Raw genomic sequence first — 19411 nt, forward strand, 5'->3', positions numbered from 1 at the left:
GGTAGTTTGAGAGCGCGGGGAGGACTTGAAGTGGGTTTACAGCTGCAGTGGAGTAAAACCAGTTAAATGGTAAGTCGAAGCGATCTGTTTTGTTTTATTTAAATTTTACTTGTATTTTTCCCCTGCTAGCCTGCTGGCACACCCTCCTCCTGCAGAGCTGTCAGTTCCAAATGCCCCTTTATTTAAATGCAGCTTAGTTGTTTAAACGTGTTAAATATTGGCTTTCTAACGTTAGCCTGCCGGTGATTGTACAGGCCGTGCCCTCGTAGCTTGTCGCCTGTGATTGCTGGAAACCGCATGCTTGCTACCTGACATATATAGCGATGATATTTGAGATGTTTTCGTTTCACTGCCTATTAACACCACCTCAATTTAGGCGTGTTGCGTCGAGCCGGTCCGATATATAATCAGCCCGAGGTTTCCTAGCTGCTGAAAGTTGTGTAGCCCAAGAAGGCGATCAGGCTGCCCTGCTCCCTCACTACACTAACTGTTTTGCTGGCAAGTTAACAGCAGTTTTATCTTTATTTTCGTTAATGTTTCTGATTTAGTGCGATCCGATGTAACATACTAGGTTGCTAGCTGATAAAAGTTGAAAACAGAGCTAACGGCTGTTTTCGTTAATGGATAGCCGGCGTGCCGTTTTATCCCCGTTTGGTTCATTTGTTTAGATGCTACTTAATGTTAGCGATTTTGACAGGAGACTGCCCTTCATCGCCGGTGGCTGCCCGTTAATGGTAGTGACAGCTTGCGCGTCTGTTGCAGAATTTCTGTTATTTTGCTGATGCATGGGGCCAGTCCCATCCGAGTAACTATTAAGTATTTCAGAATTAATGAAGTGATCAGTTCACCGCTGTGAGAAGAGATCAAAATTTCAAAGCGATCCGTCTGTCCAGCTGCCTGCTTCATGAACTGTGGCGTCATCGGTTTAGTTAACCAGCTAGTTATCGTGCGCATTGGTAGTGCAATGATCTGTAGTTAGTTTACTTTGTGAAAAACAGCTTTTGCAGTACGAAGTAAAGAGTTTTGGCAGAAGCTTTCTTTCCTGTTGTTATGTTTATGCAATATTAGGATTTATTTGGCAAACATTCTCATCCAATGTGTTTTACAGACTGTGAGAAAGTACAGGATTACACTGTAGTTTGGAGTAAGGACAGGGTGCACTGTGGTTCAGAGTAAAGCCAGGTTATGCTGTGATTTAGAGGTAACTGCCTTTTCTGTTGAACACTTATGATTAGCCCAGGAACCTCGCCTGTAGCGGAGATGCTTTGTGTCCTGTTGTTAGTAAAGGTCTCTGCAGAGCGCACAGTGAGTGTGGATTTGCGAGAGAGTACGTAATGTCTGCCCTGTGCAGTAGCGGCCGCGGACCGTAATTCAGTCTGATGTTTCATGTTTAATTCATCGCCAGCTGAAGGCCCTTCACTCCACTCTTGGGGGTGGGGGGGGGGGGGAGTCTTTAAATGTGAGGGACTAAAATTTCTGCTGGCAAGTTTTTAGTTTTTTTTTTTTTGGTGACAGACATGGTGTAGACACCATGGTGTAGACATGGTGTAAACACCATGTTGCCTTGTTCTCCACAACATGGCCTTTCTCTGTCTTTGTTGGCCTGTTTCTAATGGAAGAACACAGTGGTGAAAGACTGATGTTTCATGAACCCCAGAAAGTGTGCGTGCAGGTATGTGTGTGTGTGTGTGTGTGTGTGTGTGTGTGTGTGTGTGTGTGTGTGTGTGTGTGTGTGTGTGTGTGTGGCAGTAGCTCGTTAATGATGTTGTCCGCTTGCTCCCTCCAGCCCAGCATGTGGAGTCATGGATAAATACGAGAGGGTCACCAAGATTGGCGAGGGCTCCTTTGGGAAGGCCATCCTGGTCCAGTCCAAAGAGGATGGCAAGCAGTACGTCATCAAGGAGATCGGCATCTCACGGGTGAGCCAATCACGGGCTGTTCTGTGGGATCACGTGACCTCACAGGACACCTTCCATTAATTTGGCCAGTGCCTTACACGTTAACCATTAATGGTGATGTCAGAAAGCCTGACCCGTGTAGAGGTCGAGGCCTGTGAATTGCTGCACTAAAGGGCAAAAGTTACCTGGCAAACTTTGGCTTCACAATGATAAACCTCAATGTGTGTTCCTGAAAATGTCACCTTTTACCTTCCTCTCCTGATTCGTTTTTACCTGGTGGTCATTACTCCACACCGAACAGCCGTTGGAGCAGCAGGGTTAGTGTGGTGTTGATGATGGCTGGGTTTTGTTGTTTCAGCCGTGAGAGCCTCCCACAGTGCGCTCTTTAAGCCCGTTTTAAGATGGGCTATGAGAAGGGTTTGACTGGTGAGCAGGTGTTATCGTCTAACCCTAACCCTGAAGTCCTGTTAGAGAGAGAGAAGCTATCAGTTAGACAGGCCTTGTCATTCGCTCTCTTCTGCCTGTGTCTCTGTGTGACTCCAGATGTCCAACAAGGAGCGTGAGGAGTCTCGGAAGGAGGTGGCTGTATTGGCCAACATGAGCCACCCCAATATCGTACAGTACAAGGAGTCCTTCGAAGGTAATGCAGCATTCTGGGTGGTCCTATTCTCCTCGTCCTCTGATCAGGGGCCTCTGATGTCCAGTTGTTCAGATGCAGAGGCCAGAAAATGTCCGTGTGTGCTGTTTGTGCATGTTTACGTTTTGGTTTGTGCGTGTGTGTACGTATTAGGGCTGCACGGTATATTGACTTTTTAAGGTATATCCATATATTTTCAAACGAGATATAGGATGAGACAATACCGTTTATATCGATATGGTTTGATGTTGCGTTACGTAACCCATTTTTTCTGTAAAGAGAAAAAATGGTTCTAAGCTAATTACATTATTGTTTTCATTAATTCATCCAACAGCAATTTTGAAAATGCTGTCAAGTAAATTTTAATAATAGGCATAGCCTACTTACAATTTATCCATCACATAAACTGTATGTATTTCGACAGTCTAGTTTACATGCTGACATGTAATTTGTAGTCTAGTTTGTCCATCAACACACTCTAATCAATACCAACGTAAACCTTTAAGTAGCCTATTTTGATATTCTAAATCTTACCAGAAAAGACTACCAGAATATAACTATAGAATGGTCTGATAGTCTGAAATACCTTATCAGAAAGTGCTACCAACATAAACCTATTTTTATTTAATATAGGCTATTTATTTTCGATATTTTTTTCATTTACATGTTGATATATTGTGCAGCTGTATACTTTCAAACACGGTAGGCCTGTCGTTATTTTTGTTATGTTTACATTTTTATTGTTATTTGCACAGCTGTGTGTTTTGTTTAGCAGGGGAGGAAAACCTGTAATTGTACTGTTTTAATCAGTCTGTTATTGTTGTTGAAAACAACTGAAGAAGCATTCTCAGAGATAGGCCTATTTTTATTTAATACAGGCTATTTATTTTATATAGTTTTTCATTTACAGTACATGTTTTGCAGCTGTATATTTTCAAACAGGGAAGGGAACCCTGTCTTTGCATTTTATTTTGATCAGTCTGTTTTAATAAAAGTGCTTGTGACACCTCACATGTGGCTTTGACTTACAACTGAACATTTAGCCCACTTCGTAGAAAATACTGAGATATATATCGTGTATTGCCATTCAGCCTAAAAATACCGAGATATGATTTTGGTCCATATCACCCAGCCCTAGCATGTGTGTGTGCGTGCGTGTGCGTGCGTGCACGTGCGTGCGTGTGTGTGCGCGTGTGTGCATCTCTGTGTGCCTTGGGAACATCATTGGCCTGGGGGGAGGGGGTGTAATTGAGGGGAAGCGGGCAGGTGTCGTTATGTGTGACAGTCGAGACAGAGGGATTAAATGTCCTGGAGAGGGTGTGGCTGCCGAGAAGACGGACAGATGAGTCTTTACTGATAGAGGAGGGCTGGTATCGGGGCCCGGCTAGTGGACAAGCGCACTGAATCCAGCCAGCCTTCTTCACCCTCGCAGGTTTCAGGTTGTTTGCTTTTTTTTTTTTTAAATAGGAAGTGACCTTACTGGGTGCTACAGGTGCGAATCAATTGCTGATCGGAAGGCAACTTGGAAGTATGCAGTGGAGCTGTGTGTCAGTTTCAAATCTATACAGACCGATCTACATTACATTATTGGCGTTTAGCAGATGCTCTTATCCAGAGAGGCTTACATAGGTGACAGTTTTTTGCATGTTACCCATTTATGCAGCTGGATATTTACTGAGGCAGTTCTGGGTGAAGTACCTTGCCCAAGGGTAAAACAGCAGTTGCACCACACTTTTATTTCCCTCTAAGCGCTGAATGATGTTTCCTCTGTTTCCGCGTAAATAATGACTCACTGCAGAGACATCTGCACTCAGTGACAGTCAGACAGGGTAAATGAGTGGTGTCAGTGGATTAGCTTATTATATGCATGGCTCTAAAGCCCACCCTCATGAATAGTGAAGAGAGAATACCATACACAGCAGTTAGCAGATGCTCTTATCCATAGTGACTTACACCGGTTACAATTTTTACATGCTATCCATTTATACAGCTGGAAATTTACTGAGGCAACTGTGGGTAAGTACCTTGCCCAAGGGTACAGCAGCAGTGTCCCAGCGGGGAATCAAACCTGCAACCTTTCGGTTATAAGGGCTGTCTTTTTCACTATGTTACACTGCCACTATGCTAGTAGTGTAGCATAGTGGTGTATAACAGCAGAATAAATGGGTCTGTAGTGGTAATCATTGCTGAAGAAGTGTTTGAAGAGTGGTCAGGGTTGTTAATGTGACAGTGTAACGTTTGGTCCCCCACCCAAAACCAAACATGATGGTGTCTCTTTGCCCCCAGAGAGCGGCTGCCTGTACATTGTGATGGACTACTGTGAGGGCGGCGATCTCTTCCGCCGGATCAACACTCAGAAGGGGGCACTGTTTCCCGAAGAGCAGGTAAATAAAAAAAATTTAAAAAAAAAAAACAGTAATGGAGTTATTTTTGAAATATGCTTTTGCTCTGTGAAGGGTTGATAATGTTTGAATTATTGTTCTTGCCATTAATGTTTTTGCTGAACCCAAAAACACTTCACATGTCAGTGTGGCAGTTTGTTAAGGGTTAATGACACGTTCAGAAGCTGCTGCATGTGACTCACAGGTGCATCTCTCTCAACAAAAGATCTGGCTCAGGTTCTGAAACTTAATTGTTATTTTTTCCAGATTTTGGATTGGTTTGTGCAGATCTGCCTGGCGCTGAAACACGTTCATGACCGCAAGATCCTGCACCGGGACATCAAATCGCAGGTGAGAAGCGCAAGGATTTGCAAAGCCGATAAAAACCCTCTTGGCCGATGGTGTAGAATCATCATCTGAAGCAAAGGATCGGCTCTCGGGGGATCTCAGCGGCAGAATGAGGCATCACACTTAACTATCAATACGATCAGAACACTGGTGACAGGACTTTGGGGTGGTCCTGCTTCCAGTTTCTCACTTGTTTCAGCCAACCGCTGTTTAGCCATGGAAAGTAAAGGCTTTTTTTTGGGAGTCAGTGATTCACATTCGCATCCACTCCAGCCATTGTTTTATGAAGCTGCTTCCATTACCACCCTATTACCACATTTGGCTGTTCTGTGAAGGGAAAAACTGTCAAAACTTTAAATGGATGGTAAAACTCAGACATGTTGTTGGGTGTTTGAACGTGAACCCAGGGATGAATGTTCAGCATAGATCAAGTAAACAGCCCTTGTGAGGCTGGTTTTATTTCTTGATCATTTCTTTGATATTTTATTTCATCCTACTGTCCCTGGGGCTTATTTTCTCTCAGGAGAAATGCAGGAGCCCACTTTGTGAAGTGGTTGGTTGGTTAAAATGGTTGGTTGATTGATCTGTTGTTTTATTATTTATTATTATTATTATTATTATATTGTTTATTATTTTATTATTGTTGTTAGCATATTATTGATAGTAATAATCAGTGATTATTGATTTATGTATCGTTTGGTTGGTTGATCTGTTTTTTTATTGATTGGTTGGTTGTGGTGATTTCAGCTCTGTCTCACAGCAAGCTCATTCAGAGTTAAACAGCAGAGACAGATTCACAACAGGAAAAAGGAGATAGAGAACCATATTGATCCCGCTGCATCGATTTTGTAATGAAGCTGTCAGTTCTGAGGGAAAAGCACTCTCCTGAGGTGCCTTAAGGACATTTCAGCACTGCAGAGGCAAGCTCTCTCCGATGCTAATCCCAGAATCTAATTTTGTGTGTTTCAGAACATATTTCTGACCAAAGATGGAACTGTTCAGCTGGGTGACTTCGGGATCGCCAGGGTGCTCAGTAGGTATGCGTTTTTTTTTCTTTTTGTTTTGGTTTTGTACAAACCTTGCAAACACGAATGCAGTGATTGAAGGAACCGGAGTGGTGTGGTTATCTTTAGACATCAGGTTAATTAATAATAAGTGTCATACTGATTCAGCCAGACGGAAGGAAAGTGATATTAGTTTTACAGTCATGCAGAGAGAGCTGTTAGGCTTTTACGCAGCAGTTTTAAGAGTGAGTTTTGGGAAGGTGCCATGCGGGACAGTCCCATGGCTTTTGGGCTCACCTGTGACTTTTCCCCTTCCCTGCAGTACCGTGGAGCTGGCCAGGACGTGCATCGGGACCCCTTACTACCTGTCCCCAGAGATCTGTGAAAACAAGCCCTACAATAACAAGAGGTAAGGGCCGGAGCGGCGCCACCTACAGTCCACCTGAACATCGCGTTTTTAACACAGCCAAGGATAGGAACCTGATATGTTAGTCAGAAAATACTTGTGAAACACAATATGCCCAAATATACACCCCTTTCAGTATGGGTACTGTTGGTTTTTCACCCAACAGGGCGGTCCAATCACAAGCTACATACAACAGCGCAATGCAAATTCATCTACTGTGGGAAGATTTGGCTCAACTTCACAACTAACTGGCTAGTTTTATTTTATCTGCCACATTGCATATTTTGATAGCTATCAGTTTAAAAATGTGGAGACACTGATTACACAGAGTGAACCGACACGCAAATGAAGACCATGCTCTCATGATGTGCATATGTTTCACGTTATATTGATTGTTGATACTGTGACTCAGGTCTTGTAAGTGTTGTGGTTACATTAAGGGTATCTGTCACTCACTCCCTCTCTCTCACACCTCACACCTGTGTTGCTGATGTGGCGCAGGTGCATTGTGGGTAATCCTCAGTCTCTCTGTGACGGGGTATGTTCTGCTTCTTATCTGCATCCTCAAGGAGAGGGTTCCAGCTGCCCCATGCCAGATGTTTTGAGTTAGAGATCCCCTCTTGATTGGCATGTCTCTGTGAATCTGTCTTGTCTTGTCTGCCTCGATCCTCTCGCTGCTCTGATGTGACTGTCAGTTTGGTCAGTGTTTGACAGTGACCTGTGGGGTCGCGCTGCGCTATGTTAAAGGACAGCTGTGTTCGATGATGTGGATGCAGGACCTGCTTGTGTGACTGAGCATTCAGAGGTGTGTCTGACAAGCCTAGAGACCCACCCCTCCCCCCGCGAGAGTCTCTGCTTCTCCAGACGGCCTTACTGCCAGCCAGAGACTTACATCAGAGTAAATGGAGAAACACACACACACACACATAGAGCCAGAGCCTGACATTAGGGTAAATGGAGAAACGCAATCCCCTTTCAGAGAAGAGCTTCTTTTCTACAGCTCTCCTGGCACACTCACGTTTCTATCAGCTGTATCTTTTCTCTGGCCCTTCATGCAGTGTTGTAGATAATATAACCATTACAAAGAATCTTTCACTGGCACTGAAGCTGAACCTGTACCTGTTACTCCTGCTCAGGGCAGCCAGTGCGGCTCTGAATGCAGCTAAGTATCTTCACCTGGCTAAAACGAGGGTGAGCTAGCACGGGCAGGTGCACAGGTAGCTGGACACAATTCAATTCCATTCAATTCATTTTTATTTGTATAGCGCTTTTTACAGCACAAGTTGTCACAAAGCAGCTTTACATTGTTCCCAGACCTGAGACCCCCTGAGAGCAAGCCTAAGGCAACAGTGGCAAGAAAAAACTCCCTATCAGGAAGAAACCTTGAGCGGAACCCGGCTCAGAGGGGAGCCCATCTGCTTCTGGCTGGCACTGGGCAGATAGAGTTAAAGACAAGTTATACAATGTACTTTAAGACATTTAAGATTGTTAAACAGTAGTAATTAACAGCAGAGTGATTATAAAAATGTCTCCTAAGATGTTTGGTTCTTGGAACGCAGTTTGCTTTGATGGGCAGGGCAGCAAAGTAGCAGGACTGGAGATCTGGATGAGACGCTTGGGCTACAGCTCCGGACAGGAGCCCAGAGCAGAGACAGAAAGCAACCAGAAAACAGTGATTAGTGGATGATAAGAATGGCAGGGATGTAGAACAGAGAGGCAGGAGAGTAGGGGCAGTGAAAAAGGTGCCAGTGTGCAACAAGATAAAAAAACCCCGGCAGGCTAACATTATGGCAGCATACCTAGGGGACGGGAGGCAAGGGACCGACATAGTCATGAGGGCCACCCTAAGACAGTCAACACCAGATCACGGCACAGAGTCCATGATAAAGTGACAGCAATGACCACTTAGTCCACCAGAGACTCTATGATCCACGCCAGCACCAGGCTATGTCCCTCAGCTGAAGGATTTACTGTATAGATATGTTTTGAGCCTAGACTTAAAGGTGGAGAGAGAGTCGGTTCCCCGAATCTCGGTGGGTAAGCTGTTCCACAGGAGAGGGGCTCGATAGGAAAAGGCTCTACTGCCTATAGTAGTTTTGCCCACTCTTGGAATGATGAGAAGCCTGGCATTTTGGGAACGAGGGGTTCTCTGCGGAAGGTATGGGTGAAGAAGGTCCTTACGATAGGGAGGGCAAGCCCATTTAAAGCCTTGAATGTGAGTAAGAGTATTTTAAAAACGATCCGGTATTTAATAGGTAGCCACTGGAGAGAAGCCAGAACTGGGGTGATGTGCTCAAAGTGTTTAGTTTTAGTTAAGATTCGAGCAGCTGCATTTTGTACCAGCTGAAGGGGTTTTAGTGAGACATTTGCACATCCTGACACGGGCATTACAGTAGTCTAATCTGGATGTTACAAAGGCGTGGATTAATTTTTTAGCGTCATTAATTGATACGATTTTCCTGATTTTGGCTATATTTCTCAAATGGAAGAAGGCAGTCCTGGAGGTGTTAGTTATATGAGTTTCAAAAGAGAGCTCAGGATCAATAACAACACCAAGGTCTTTGATGGCTGCACTCGGGGCAAGGGAGACACCATCAAGGTCCAGTGTAAAATGAGTGAGGAGAAGTTAAGTTAAGGAGGAGAAAATTTTGGGCCATCCAATTCTTTACATCTGTTAGGCAGGCCTCCATGTATGATATATTCAGAGGGACATCGGGTTGGACTGATATGTGTATACTGAACTGAGTATCATCCGCGTTACAGTGGAAATTAATGTCATGTTTACGAATGATATCGCCAAGAGGCAACATGCATAAAAAGAAGAGCAGAGGCCCAAGCACACATCCTTGAGGTATACCATATCTTACTCTGGAACAAGCGGAAGATTCGTTGTTAATGGAGACAAGCTGATATTGTTCTGATAGATGAGACCTAAACCAAGATAGGGCCTGTCCGCTTATGCCAACCAGGTTTTCGAGGCAGTCGAGGAGGATACGATGATCGATGGTATCAAAGGCTGCACTTAGAGAACAGTACAGGCCTGAATGCTTGACCCCTACAGTGAGGGGGTCCAGTGGTGCTGTTATGCTGTGGGGGGCATTTTGCTGGCATGGTTTGGGTCCACTTGTCCCCTTAGAGGGAAGAGTCACTGCAAATCAATACACAGTTGTTCTAAGTGATCACCTTTATCCTATGATGAAACATTTCTATCCTGATGGGAGTAGTCTCTTCCAGGATGACAATGCCCCCATCCATAGGGCACAAGGGGTCACTGAATGGTTTGATGAGTATGAAAATTATGTGAATCATATGGTATGGCCTTCGCAGTCACCAGATCTCAATATGTGAAATGCAAAACAAGGAAGAATAAAATCCTGGACTTACTGTATGCCAATGTGAAGGAAGCATACAGTTACACCTCCCCCCCCCCCCCCCCCCCCCCCGGCAGATCAGACCATAACCTGATACATCTTGTACCCCGATATAAGCCTGTAGTCAAACAGCAGTCTGCCACCACCAGGACTGTGACGGTGTAGTCTACAGAAGCTGAGGAGGCCCTGCAGGACTGTTTTCAGACCACAGACAGGGAGGACCATGTGGAGGACATTACAGTGCATCACAGGTTATATCCAGATCTGTGAGGACAGCGTTGTACCCACCAAGAAGGTCTGCTGTTTCCTGAACAATAAACCATGGATTAACGAGGACATTAAAGCCCTCCTCAACAGGAAGAAGAGGGCCTTCATGGCAGAAGACAGGGAAGAGGTCAGGTCAGTCCAAAAGGAGTTGAGGAGGGAGTTGAGGAATGCCAAGAACAGCTACAGGGAGAAGCTAGAGGACAAGCTACAAAAGAACAGAACCAAGGAGGTGTGGGATGGGTTAAAGAGGATCACTGGACATAAAAAAACAGGTCCAGCTGTGGAACGGAGCCAGGAACGTGCAAATGAGCGAAACCTGTTTTTCAACAGGTTTGACTCAACCCCTGCATCCCAGCTGCCGCCCCCCTCAGCCCCAATCCACACCTCAGCTGCTGCCCTCCCCTCTCCATGCCCCCACCTGCTGCTACTGAGGACAATATAGGAGGCACCACAGCCCCCTCCCCTCCTCTCCCCCTGCCACCGTAGACGACCTCACGACCGACACCTTCCCCTAATACAGTCTGTCCCTCACGCTAGAGGAAATCTTAACGACCCCCCCCCCACCACCAGCCCATCCATCACATCCAGCCAGGTGAGATGGGAGCAATCCAAGCTAAGAATCAACAAAGCATTGGGTCCAGACAACATCAATCCCAGGGTGCTTAAGGCGTGTGCTGGTCAGTTTGTAGGAGTGTTCCAGCACCTATTCAACCTCTCCTTTAGTTTAATCGATTTAAATTACTGAGAATAAACTTTTAGGTTAGGTTGAGTGCAATGAACAATAACGTTTAGAACACAGACCTCACAAAAGCTGTGATGTGTCATGAGCCTTTAACATAATTTAAATCGATAAATGCCATCCTTGTTAATTAAACAATCTCACGTAGCTTTCGCAAGCACACAAACTACAGACAATCTGCGCTGTTTTGCGAGCATAATTATTTACTCTATTTATGCGATTGGTGTCGACTATTCTGTGAATTATTTGTTTTATTGTTAATCAAGGAGGATAAAGAGGAACAGGTTGAATGTAATGATAGATTTAAAGGTAGTGTTTGGGCTTCCCCTGTTTCCAGCTCACCAGCCACCACTGCTATCTTGGCGCTAGCGGGAAAGCGGAGATGTATACAGACGTATACAGTGATGTAATGACGTGGCTCTATGGTGGCTCTGTGCCCGTGGAAAGGCAAACCAATTCTTAGAAGGCTTGCAAGTTGAACCAACTATGAACTGGCACTAGCAGCAGCCCAGAACTAGCACGTAGTTCGCATTGGTGGAAAAGACGCCCTTGAGGCTGAAGAAGGTGCCCCAGCTGTGGAAGATCTCCTGCATTGTTCCAGTGGACAAGAAAGGATGTCCCAGTACCCTCAAAGACCACAGGCCAGTGGTACAGACGTCGCATGTCATGAAGATCTTTGAGAGACTGGTTCTGCAGCACCTTAGGCCCCTGGTGAGTGACTCCCTGGACCCTCTGCAATTTGCATACCAGGCCCAAATTAGTGTGAATGACGGCATCTTCTACCTGCTGTCCATCCTCCTCTCATCCTCGTCCTGATGTTGCTCTCTCGCTCTCCTCTCATCCTCTAGCTGTTGATTAATATTCTGTTCTGCTCTCTCCTGCCTCTCTCTGTGTTTCTCTTCGAGTTCTTTCTCTTTCTGACGATACTCGCTCTCCAGCTTTTCTCTCAGCTCCTCTTGTCTCCTCCTCCCCTGCTCCTCCAGCTCCTGCCTCAGTGCTGTTTCTCTCTCCTGGTGCTGATGGATTAGCTTGGCTGTGTGACACTCGCACCTAGACAGTCAGGGAAGCACAGTGACAGTCATGTTCTTTGACTTCTCCAGTGCACTCAACACCATCTGGCCCCTCCTGCTTGCGGAGAAGCTCTCAGCAATGCAGGTAGACCATGACATGGTGGCCTGGAATACAGACTACCTCACCAACAGGCCACAGTTCGTCCGGCTGCAGGGCAGCCTGTCAGATGTAGTGATGGGCAACACCAGCGCACCACAAGGAACCGTACTTTCACCATTTCTTTCCACTATCTACACCTCCGACTTCAGCTTCAACTCTGGAACATGCCACCTCCAGAAGTTCTCCGATGATTCAACCTTTGTGGGCTGCGTCAGTGAGGACGAGGAGGAGGAGTACAGAGGGGTGGTAGAGAGCTTTACCAGATGGTGTGGGGAGAACCACCTCCAGCTCAACATCGGCAAGACCAAGGAGCTGGTGGTGGACTTCTGATGAAGCGGGAAGCCCCCAACCCCTATTACCATCCAGGGGGAGGAAATGGAGATGGTGGACTCGTACAGGCTCCTTGGAGCGTACATAAACAATAAACTGGACTGGACGGACAACACCGAGGCCTTCTATAGGAAAGGACAGAGCAGGACTGTTTTTCTTAGGAGGCTCAGGTCCTTCGACGTGTGCAGGAGACTACTGCAGATGTGCCGATAGCCAGCACACTATTCTTTGCTGTGGTGTGCTAGGGAGGCGGCATCAAGGCTGGGGAGACCAACAGACTTAACAAACTGCGATGATTGTATAGACTAGGGGAACGTCAGCATGCTGGTTGGTGGTGTTTCAGCTGGGCCGATCTGGGTGATCCAGTGACCGTGGTGTATGGTAGCATGCGTGCTTTGCTTCCCTTAGTTTCAAGACTGTCTTGTCAGGTTAGCACAACTTGCGGTGGCGCTTGAATAGTGTTATGCTAATGCTCACTGGTCCGGGAGTGTTGTTAGCCTGGTCTGACACTGTTGCTCATTTTAACACGAATGGATACAGTTTTGTTTTCTAGTGCTGTAAGTCGCTCTGAATAAGAGCATCTGTTAAATGAATGTAATGTAATGTATTGTGAACCTTGCAGTATTGCTGCTGTCATAGTAACAGTTCTCAGGGGGTTATTTGGAGATTGCTGAAAAGGGGCAGAGAGTTTGTTGCTTCTGACACATTTGAGTGTGCACCAGTACAGAGCTGTGGGGGATACCATTACTTAACAGTGTGTAAGTAAAAGAAGTAAAAGTGTCTTAGTTCGTACGTGTCAGCAAACACTGAGAGATCTGAGGAAGAGCAGTCAAGTCTCTGACTCTCCAGATGGCCTTACTGCCAGCCAGAGACTTGCATCAGAGAAAATGGAGTCACACACACACACACACACAGCCGGTTCCTGACATTAGAGTTATTGGAGAAACACATACACAGGGCCAGAGCCTGACATCAGAGTAAATGGAGAAACACACGCACACAGCCAGGGTTTTGGTCTCTACTGACACATGAGTGTGTACCAGTGCAGAGCTGTACGGGATACAGCTACTTAACACAGCATTTCAGAGTGTGTGAGTGTCTTAGTGTGTAGATGTAACCGAACACTGAGAGATCTGAGGAAGGCCAACCCGCAGCAGAGCCTGCGTGGGCTGCAGGGATCGTCATGGTCGCCATGACGAGCGCACGCACACTGAAATGAATAGAGAGGGAAGTGGGGCAGGCTCGGTTCAGCTGTCCTGAGGTGGGGGGGGGGGTGAGGCCTAGCCCTAGCCCTAGCCCTAGCCCTAGCCCCTGCTGGCTCCTCCCAGTGACCTGGTCCTCATTGGCCCCTGTGTTTGTGTGTCTCTCCCCTTCCAGTGATATCTGGGCCTTGGGGTGTGTCCTGTATGAAATGTGCACGCTTAAGCATGCAGTAAGTATGGCCTATGTACTCCTTCCTGACCTTCACTCCTGTGTGTGTGTGTGTGTGTGTGTGTGTGTGTGTGTGTGTGTGTGAGAGAGAGAGGGAGAGATGTAGAGAATGAGAGTCCATATATGTATAATATATATATATATGTGTGTGTGTGTGTGTGTGTGTGTGTGTGTGTGTGTGTGACAGAGATTCATCTCTGACAGCCCCGGACCCCTTAGATTACCCCATCCATCTTGCCCCACCCATGAATTAGATGTGTGTGTGTGTGTGTGTGTGTGTGTGTGTGTCTGTTTGTCTGTCTGACTGGTGTGTATCTCTCTGTCTGTGTTCTCCCCCTCTCTCTCAGTTCGAGGCGGGGAACATGAAGAACCTGGTGCTGAAGATAATTCGGGGCTCCTATCCCCCGGTGTCGGTACACTACTCCCTGGAGCTGCGAAACCTCATGGCTCAGCTTTTTAAGAGGAACCCCCGGGAGCGGCCGTCTGTCAGCACCATCCTGCAGAAGCCCTTCCTGTCCCGCAGAATCCACAGGTTCCTCACACCACAGGTACGGCCGGCACACCACAGAGCTGCAGGTACAGCCGGCACACCACAGAGCAGCAGGTACCGCCACAGAGCCGCAGGTACAGCCGGCACACCACAGAGCCACAGGTACAGCCGGCACACCACAGAGCCACAGGTACAGTCTGCACACCACACCACAGAGCCGCAGGTACAGCCGGCACACCACAGAGCCACAGGTACAGTCTGCACACTACAGAGCCGCAGGTACAGCCGGCACACCACAGAGCCACAGGTACAGTCTGCACACCACACCACAGAGCCGCAAGGACAGCCGGCACACCACAGAGCCAGATGTACAGTCTGCACACCACACCACAGAGCTGCAGGTACAGTCTGCACACCACAGAGGCACAGGTACAGTCTGCACACCACAGAGCCGCAGGTACAGTCTGCACACCACAGAGCCGCAGGTACAGTCGGCACACCACAGAGCCACAGGTACAGTCTGCACACCACACCACAGAGCCGCAGGTACAGCCGGCACACCACAGAGCCACAGGTACAGTCTGCACACCACAGAGCCACAGGTACAGTCTGCACACCACAGAGCCGCAGGTACAGTCTGCACACCACAGAGCCACAGGTACAGTCTGCACACCACAGAGCCGCAGGTAGAGTCTGCACACCACAGAGCCGCAGGTACAGCCGGCACACCACAGAGCCACAGGTACAGTCTGCACACCACACCACAGAGCCGCAGGTACAGTCTGCACACCACAGAGGCACAGGTACAGTCTGCACACCACAGAGCCGCAGGTACAGTCTGCACACCACAGAGCCGCAGGTACAGTCTGCACACCACAGAGCCACAGGTACAGTCTGCACACCACACCACAGAGCCGCAGGTACAGCCGGCACACCACAGAGCCACAGGTACAGTCTGCACACCACAGAGCCGCAGGTACAGTCTGCACACCACAGAGCCACAGGTACAGTCTGCACACCACAGAGGCACAGGTACAGCCGGCACACCACAGAGCCGCAGGTACAGTCTGCACACCACAGAGCCACAGGTACAGTCTGCACACCACACCACAGAGCCGCAGGTACAGCCGGCACACCACAGAGCCACAGGTACAGTCTGCACACCACACCACAGAGCCGCAGGTACAGTCTGCACACCACAGAGCCGCAGGTACAGCCGGCACACCACAGAGCCGCAGGTACAGCCGGCACACCACAGAGGCACAGGTACAGTCTGCACACCACACCACAGAGCCGCAGGTACAGTCTGCACACCACAGAGCCGCAGGTACAGCCGGCACACCACAGAGCCGCAGGTACAGCCGGCACACCACAGAGCCGCAGGTACAGCCGGCACACCACAGAGCCGCAGGTACAGTCTGCACACCACACCACAGAGCCGCAGGTACGGCCGGCACACCACAGAGCCGCAGGTACGGCCGGCACACCACAGAGCCGCAGGTACAGCCAGCACACCTGACTCCAGGTAATGCAGTGATCCTGGCCCCGCAGACACACACTGACACGTGTGCATAAAGTTGTGCTCTTTTCAAGCCACCAAAATCATGTAAAACAGTGCTTTAAAACTGTGCATGTGTGTGGCTTCTGGCTTAGAGCAGAGAAGGTTCTGTGAGATTCCAGTCTCTAAGGAAAGGGTGTCATGGTGGAGAAAGACTTTACCATAGCAGCAGGCCGTTTCCTGTGGAGTGAAGGACATCCTGCACCTCTGTGCTCAGGTCTGCTGTCCCTTCTCTCTCTCAGCTCATCGCTCAGGAATTCAGCCACACTGCTCTTCATAAACAGCCTCATGCCTCTGCACCACAAGGGATACCAGGTACGAAACCGTACACTCTCACTCATACACTCATAACACTCACTCACACTGTGTCTTACACATACACACACACACACTCTCATTCACTAACTCTTACACAAACACTCTCTCACACATACACACACACCAGAGGTGGAAAACTCCGGCTTCAGAAAGTAAAAGTCCTGCCACGTGTTTGTTCCACCCATGCACTACACCAGCTGAATTTAATTAGCACAACTCTTCGGCCAGGTAGAGGAGCTAATTAGTGAAATCACCTTGTTTAGTGAATGGCTAGAACAAATACATGGTAGGACTTTTACTCTCTGAAGCCGGGGTTTTCCACCTCTGACACACACACACACATTCAGTCACACATTCACACTTACACTTACTTACCCCCTCCCCCTCCCGCAGCTAAGCGTCCGGCCCTGGGCCCTGCCTCTGTAGCACCAGCTCAGAAGATCACCAAACCAGCTGCCAAATACGGAGTGCCTTTAACCATCAGGAAGTCCTCAGACGCGGCCAAGAAGCCCGCCGACAGGAAGCCGCCGGCCAGACACAAGCAGGTCAATACCGAGCCCCGGCGGGTTCCCCGGGCCTGACCGCGTCTGCATACACCTCCACCATACCAAGCCACGCCCCGCCCACTCCACTTGCAGGGAGGCGAGGGTGCTTCCGGCTCCGTACTGCTGATCAGAGAGGAGTAATACCTGGACGCCCACCCAACCCACCATCCCGATTAGTCCTCTTCAGGGTTTTCCTGTTTGTATTGGTGTCTGTCTCCCTGTTAGTCATCGTTCCTTCGCCCCTGCCCTGTCCCTCTCTCTGCGGTCCTGTAAACTCCGCTCGCCCACGTTGGGTACTGTGTGTCACATCGTACAGGTTCGTGTCCAGGGTGAAACTCTGAGTCGCTGAAACAGGAGGGATGCGCAATGTCACTCCAATAATGCGCTTCCAGGGTCATTCCTCAAAGGGTTAATTGTCAACTTGCTGTTCTCAATAGCTGAACTGTAAGATCCTGAAAGCTTAAATTCCACAATGGATATTACCATGAGGAGGTGTTATAAGAAGCCATTGCTCTGACATTTTAATTTTTCCTAGTTAAGGAGCAAATGGTAAAGAGTCAGGTTATAAAATGTGCAAAACTGTTTTTGTTTTCCTGAATTTGGCTTTGAGCTCAGTTTGCTGATCAGTACAGAAATATAATGTGAATTTAGCTCTAGGTTTCAGGTGTTGAGACCTAACTTCTGGAACTTAACTCTGCTTGTAGTGTTGATACCAAAGACAAAATGGCTCACGCCATCATGCCACAGAGAAAATGGATAGTCTGGTAATGAATCAAAATGAGTAAAGAAAACTGTCTTTAATGGACATCCTGCTCAGGGATCATGGTTTGAATCTTGAGGTGAAATGACCTCGTGTGATCCTGAGAGTGGTAGCTGGGGACCTCACCTGAGTGCCGTGCCCTCCGTCCTCGCCCTGTACCCCGTGTGTGTGTCCGTCTGAACCCCAGTTTGGTGTCTTGCCCAGGCCCCCTCGCCGGCCCCCCAGCGGACAGTGAGTCGTGCAGAGGAAGAGAGGAGGAAGTACGAGGTACAGAGCCCCGCCCCTGCCCTGCCCTGCGCCCCCCGCTGACCCCTCCCCCTGTTACCTGTATTAGCCTCCTGACAGCATCCACTTCCTCCTCCTTCCTCCTGCCCCCCCCCGGTTAATGTTCCTCCCTTTATCTCTCCTTCCACAGATTCCATTTTTTCCCTCCTCTTCTTTTCTCCGCCCAGTTGGAACACTGCCCCACTCCCTTTTCTGCCCGCTGTGGATTTGGCCTTGGGTGCTCCTCCTACCTGAGTTTAATCCGTTTCCTTTGTGTGTGTGCATGCGCGTGTGTGTGTGTGTGTGTGTGTGACTGTTGTTTTGCCTTAGGAGGCTGCGCGGAAGAAACGCATTGAACTGATGGATAAAGACAGGAAACAAAGGGAGCAAGTGAGTAGTGTCTGATCACACCCAGGTATATACATGCACACACACATTTACACACACTTACATTTATACACACACACACAAACAAATACATGCACACCATACACACGTATACACACACACACACAGATAGTTCTACTTACCTATACTGTCTCACTCAAACACACACATACCCATCCATCTCACAGACAGACATAGCTTCCTAATGGGATATTCAGGCTTCAGTTTTTTGTGGTTTTGAAATCAAAGAAGTTATTGCAAGAGTGATATGAAAACAATCTTCTGAAGATTCTCTGCATGCTGGCTTGTATTTACAAATTGCACCAAGTAACATGATGTCAGTATGGAGAGCTTGATGGAGCTTTGTGTTTTCCTGTAAGATATTGTCATGTGGTGACAAATTAATAATCTTTGTCATTACTGTTTTTGCAGATGTTACTGCTGAAAGCAGGACAGATGAAGCGTTTTGAGAGGGAGAAGGTGAGTTATTTCACTCACTGTGTGCAAGAAAATTTTATTTTATTTATAAACAGCTGAATCAATGTAACCACTTCATTCAGAGACACAAACTCAGATGCCCCCCAGCACTGGCTGTGTGGGGAGTGAGGTTACCATGAGCAAACATATTGGTGGAGTACACATGCATTGGAATTTGGAGTCCGTTCCTCGAATAATGCAGCTTTTGCTTTGGTGGATTCATTTCAATAACAGTGCAGACTTTATGACCTTTGACCCTGTTGTGACCTCTGACCTCTCCCGCCTGTCTGGCAGCTGAACCGGATCAATCGGGCGCGAGAGCAGGGGTGGAGGCACGTGCTGAGCGCCAGCGGGGGTGGTGGCAGCCCCGAGAAGAAGGTAAGTCCTGATCTGGGATCAGCCCACCCGGCCCTGATCCCACCAGCAGCATCATACCAGAAACCTTTCACTGATCCAGTATCAGCGTAACCCTAAACTGCAATATCACGTAGGAACAGCTTTAGCTGATCTGTTATCAGTGTTACCCTGATCTCGGTATCATGTAGGAGCCATGTGAATTGATCTTGTGTCAGTAGTGCTTACAGAATCCTGTAGGAGTGTTGTGAACTGATCTGATGTCAGTCTTCCAGC

General features: G+C 47.9%; 1 protein-coding gene across 1 annotated transcript in view; it reads left to right on the forward strand.

Annotated features, from left to right (window-relative positions):
• Nucleotides 1-19411, forward strand: part of LOC118772697 (serine/threonine-protein kinase Nek1-like) — a 21449-nt gene continuing 2038 nt past the window's right edge. The window contains exons 1-15 of the mRNA XM_036521249.1: nucleotides 1-69; nucleotides 1787-1919; nucleotides 2442-2538; nucleotides 4822-4919; nucleotides 5184-5267; nucleotides 6234-6301; nucleotides 6591-6677; nucleotides 13929-13983; nucleotides 14330-14530; nucleotides 16273-16345; nucleotides 16742-16893; nucleotides 17858-17920; nucleotides 18248-18307; nucleotides 18737-18784; nucleotides 19076-19159. Of these exons, the coding sequence (XP_036377142.1) occupies nucleotides 1803-1919; nucleotides 2442-2538; nucleotides 4822-4919; nucleotides 5184-5267; nucleotides 6234-6301; nucleotides 6591-6677; nucleotides 13929-13983; nucleotides 14330-14530; nucleotides 16273-16345; nucleotides 16742-16893; nucleotides 17858-17920; nucleotides 18248-18307; nucleotides 18737-18784; nucleotides 19076-19159 (1287 nt within the window). The 5' untranslated portion in view covers nucleotides 1-69; nucleotides 1787-1802. The remainder of the gene's footprint in view (nucleotides 70-1786; nucleotides 1920-2441; nucleotides 2539-4821; nucleotides 4920-5183; nucleotides 5268-6233; nucleotides 6302-6590; nucleotides 6678-13928; nucleotides 13984-14329; nucleotides 14531-16272; nucleotides 16346-16741; nucleotides 16894-17857; nucleotides 17921-18247; nucleotides 18308-18736; nucleotides 18785-19075; nucleotides 19160-19411) is intronic.

The sequence above is a fragment of the Megalops cyprinoides genome, chromosome 2, assembly GCF_013368585.1.
Source record: "Megalops cyprinoides isolate fMegCyp1 chromosome 2, fMegCyp1.pri, whole genome shotgun sequence".
In the NCBI taxonomy this organism is placed as follows: domain Eukaryota; kingdom Metazoa; phylum Chordata; class Actinopteri; order Elopiformes; family Megalopidae; genus Megalops; species Megalops cyprinoides.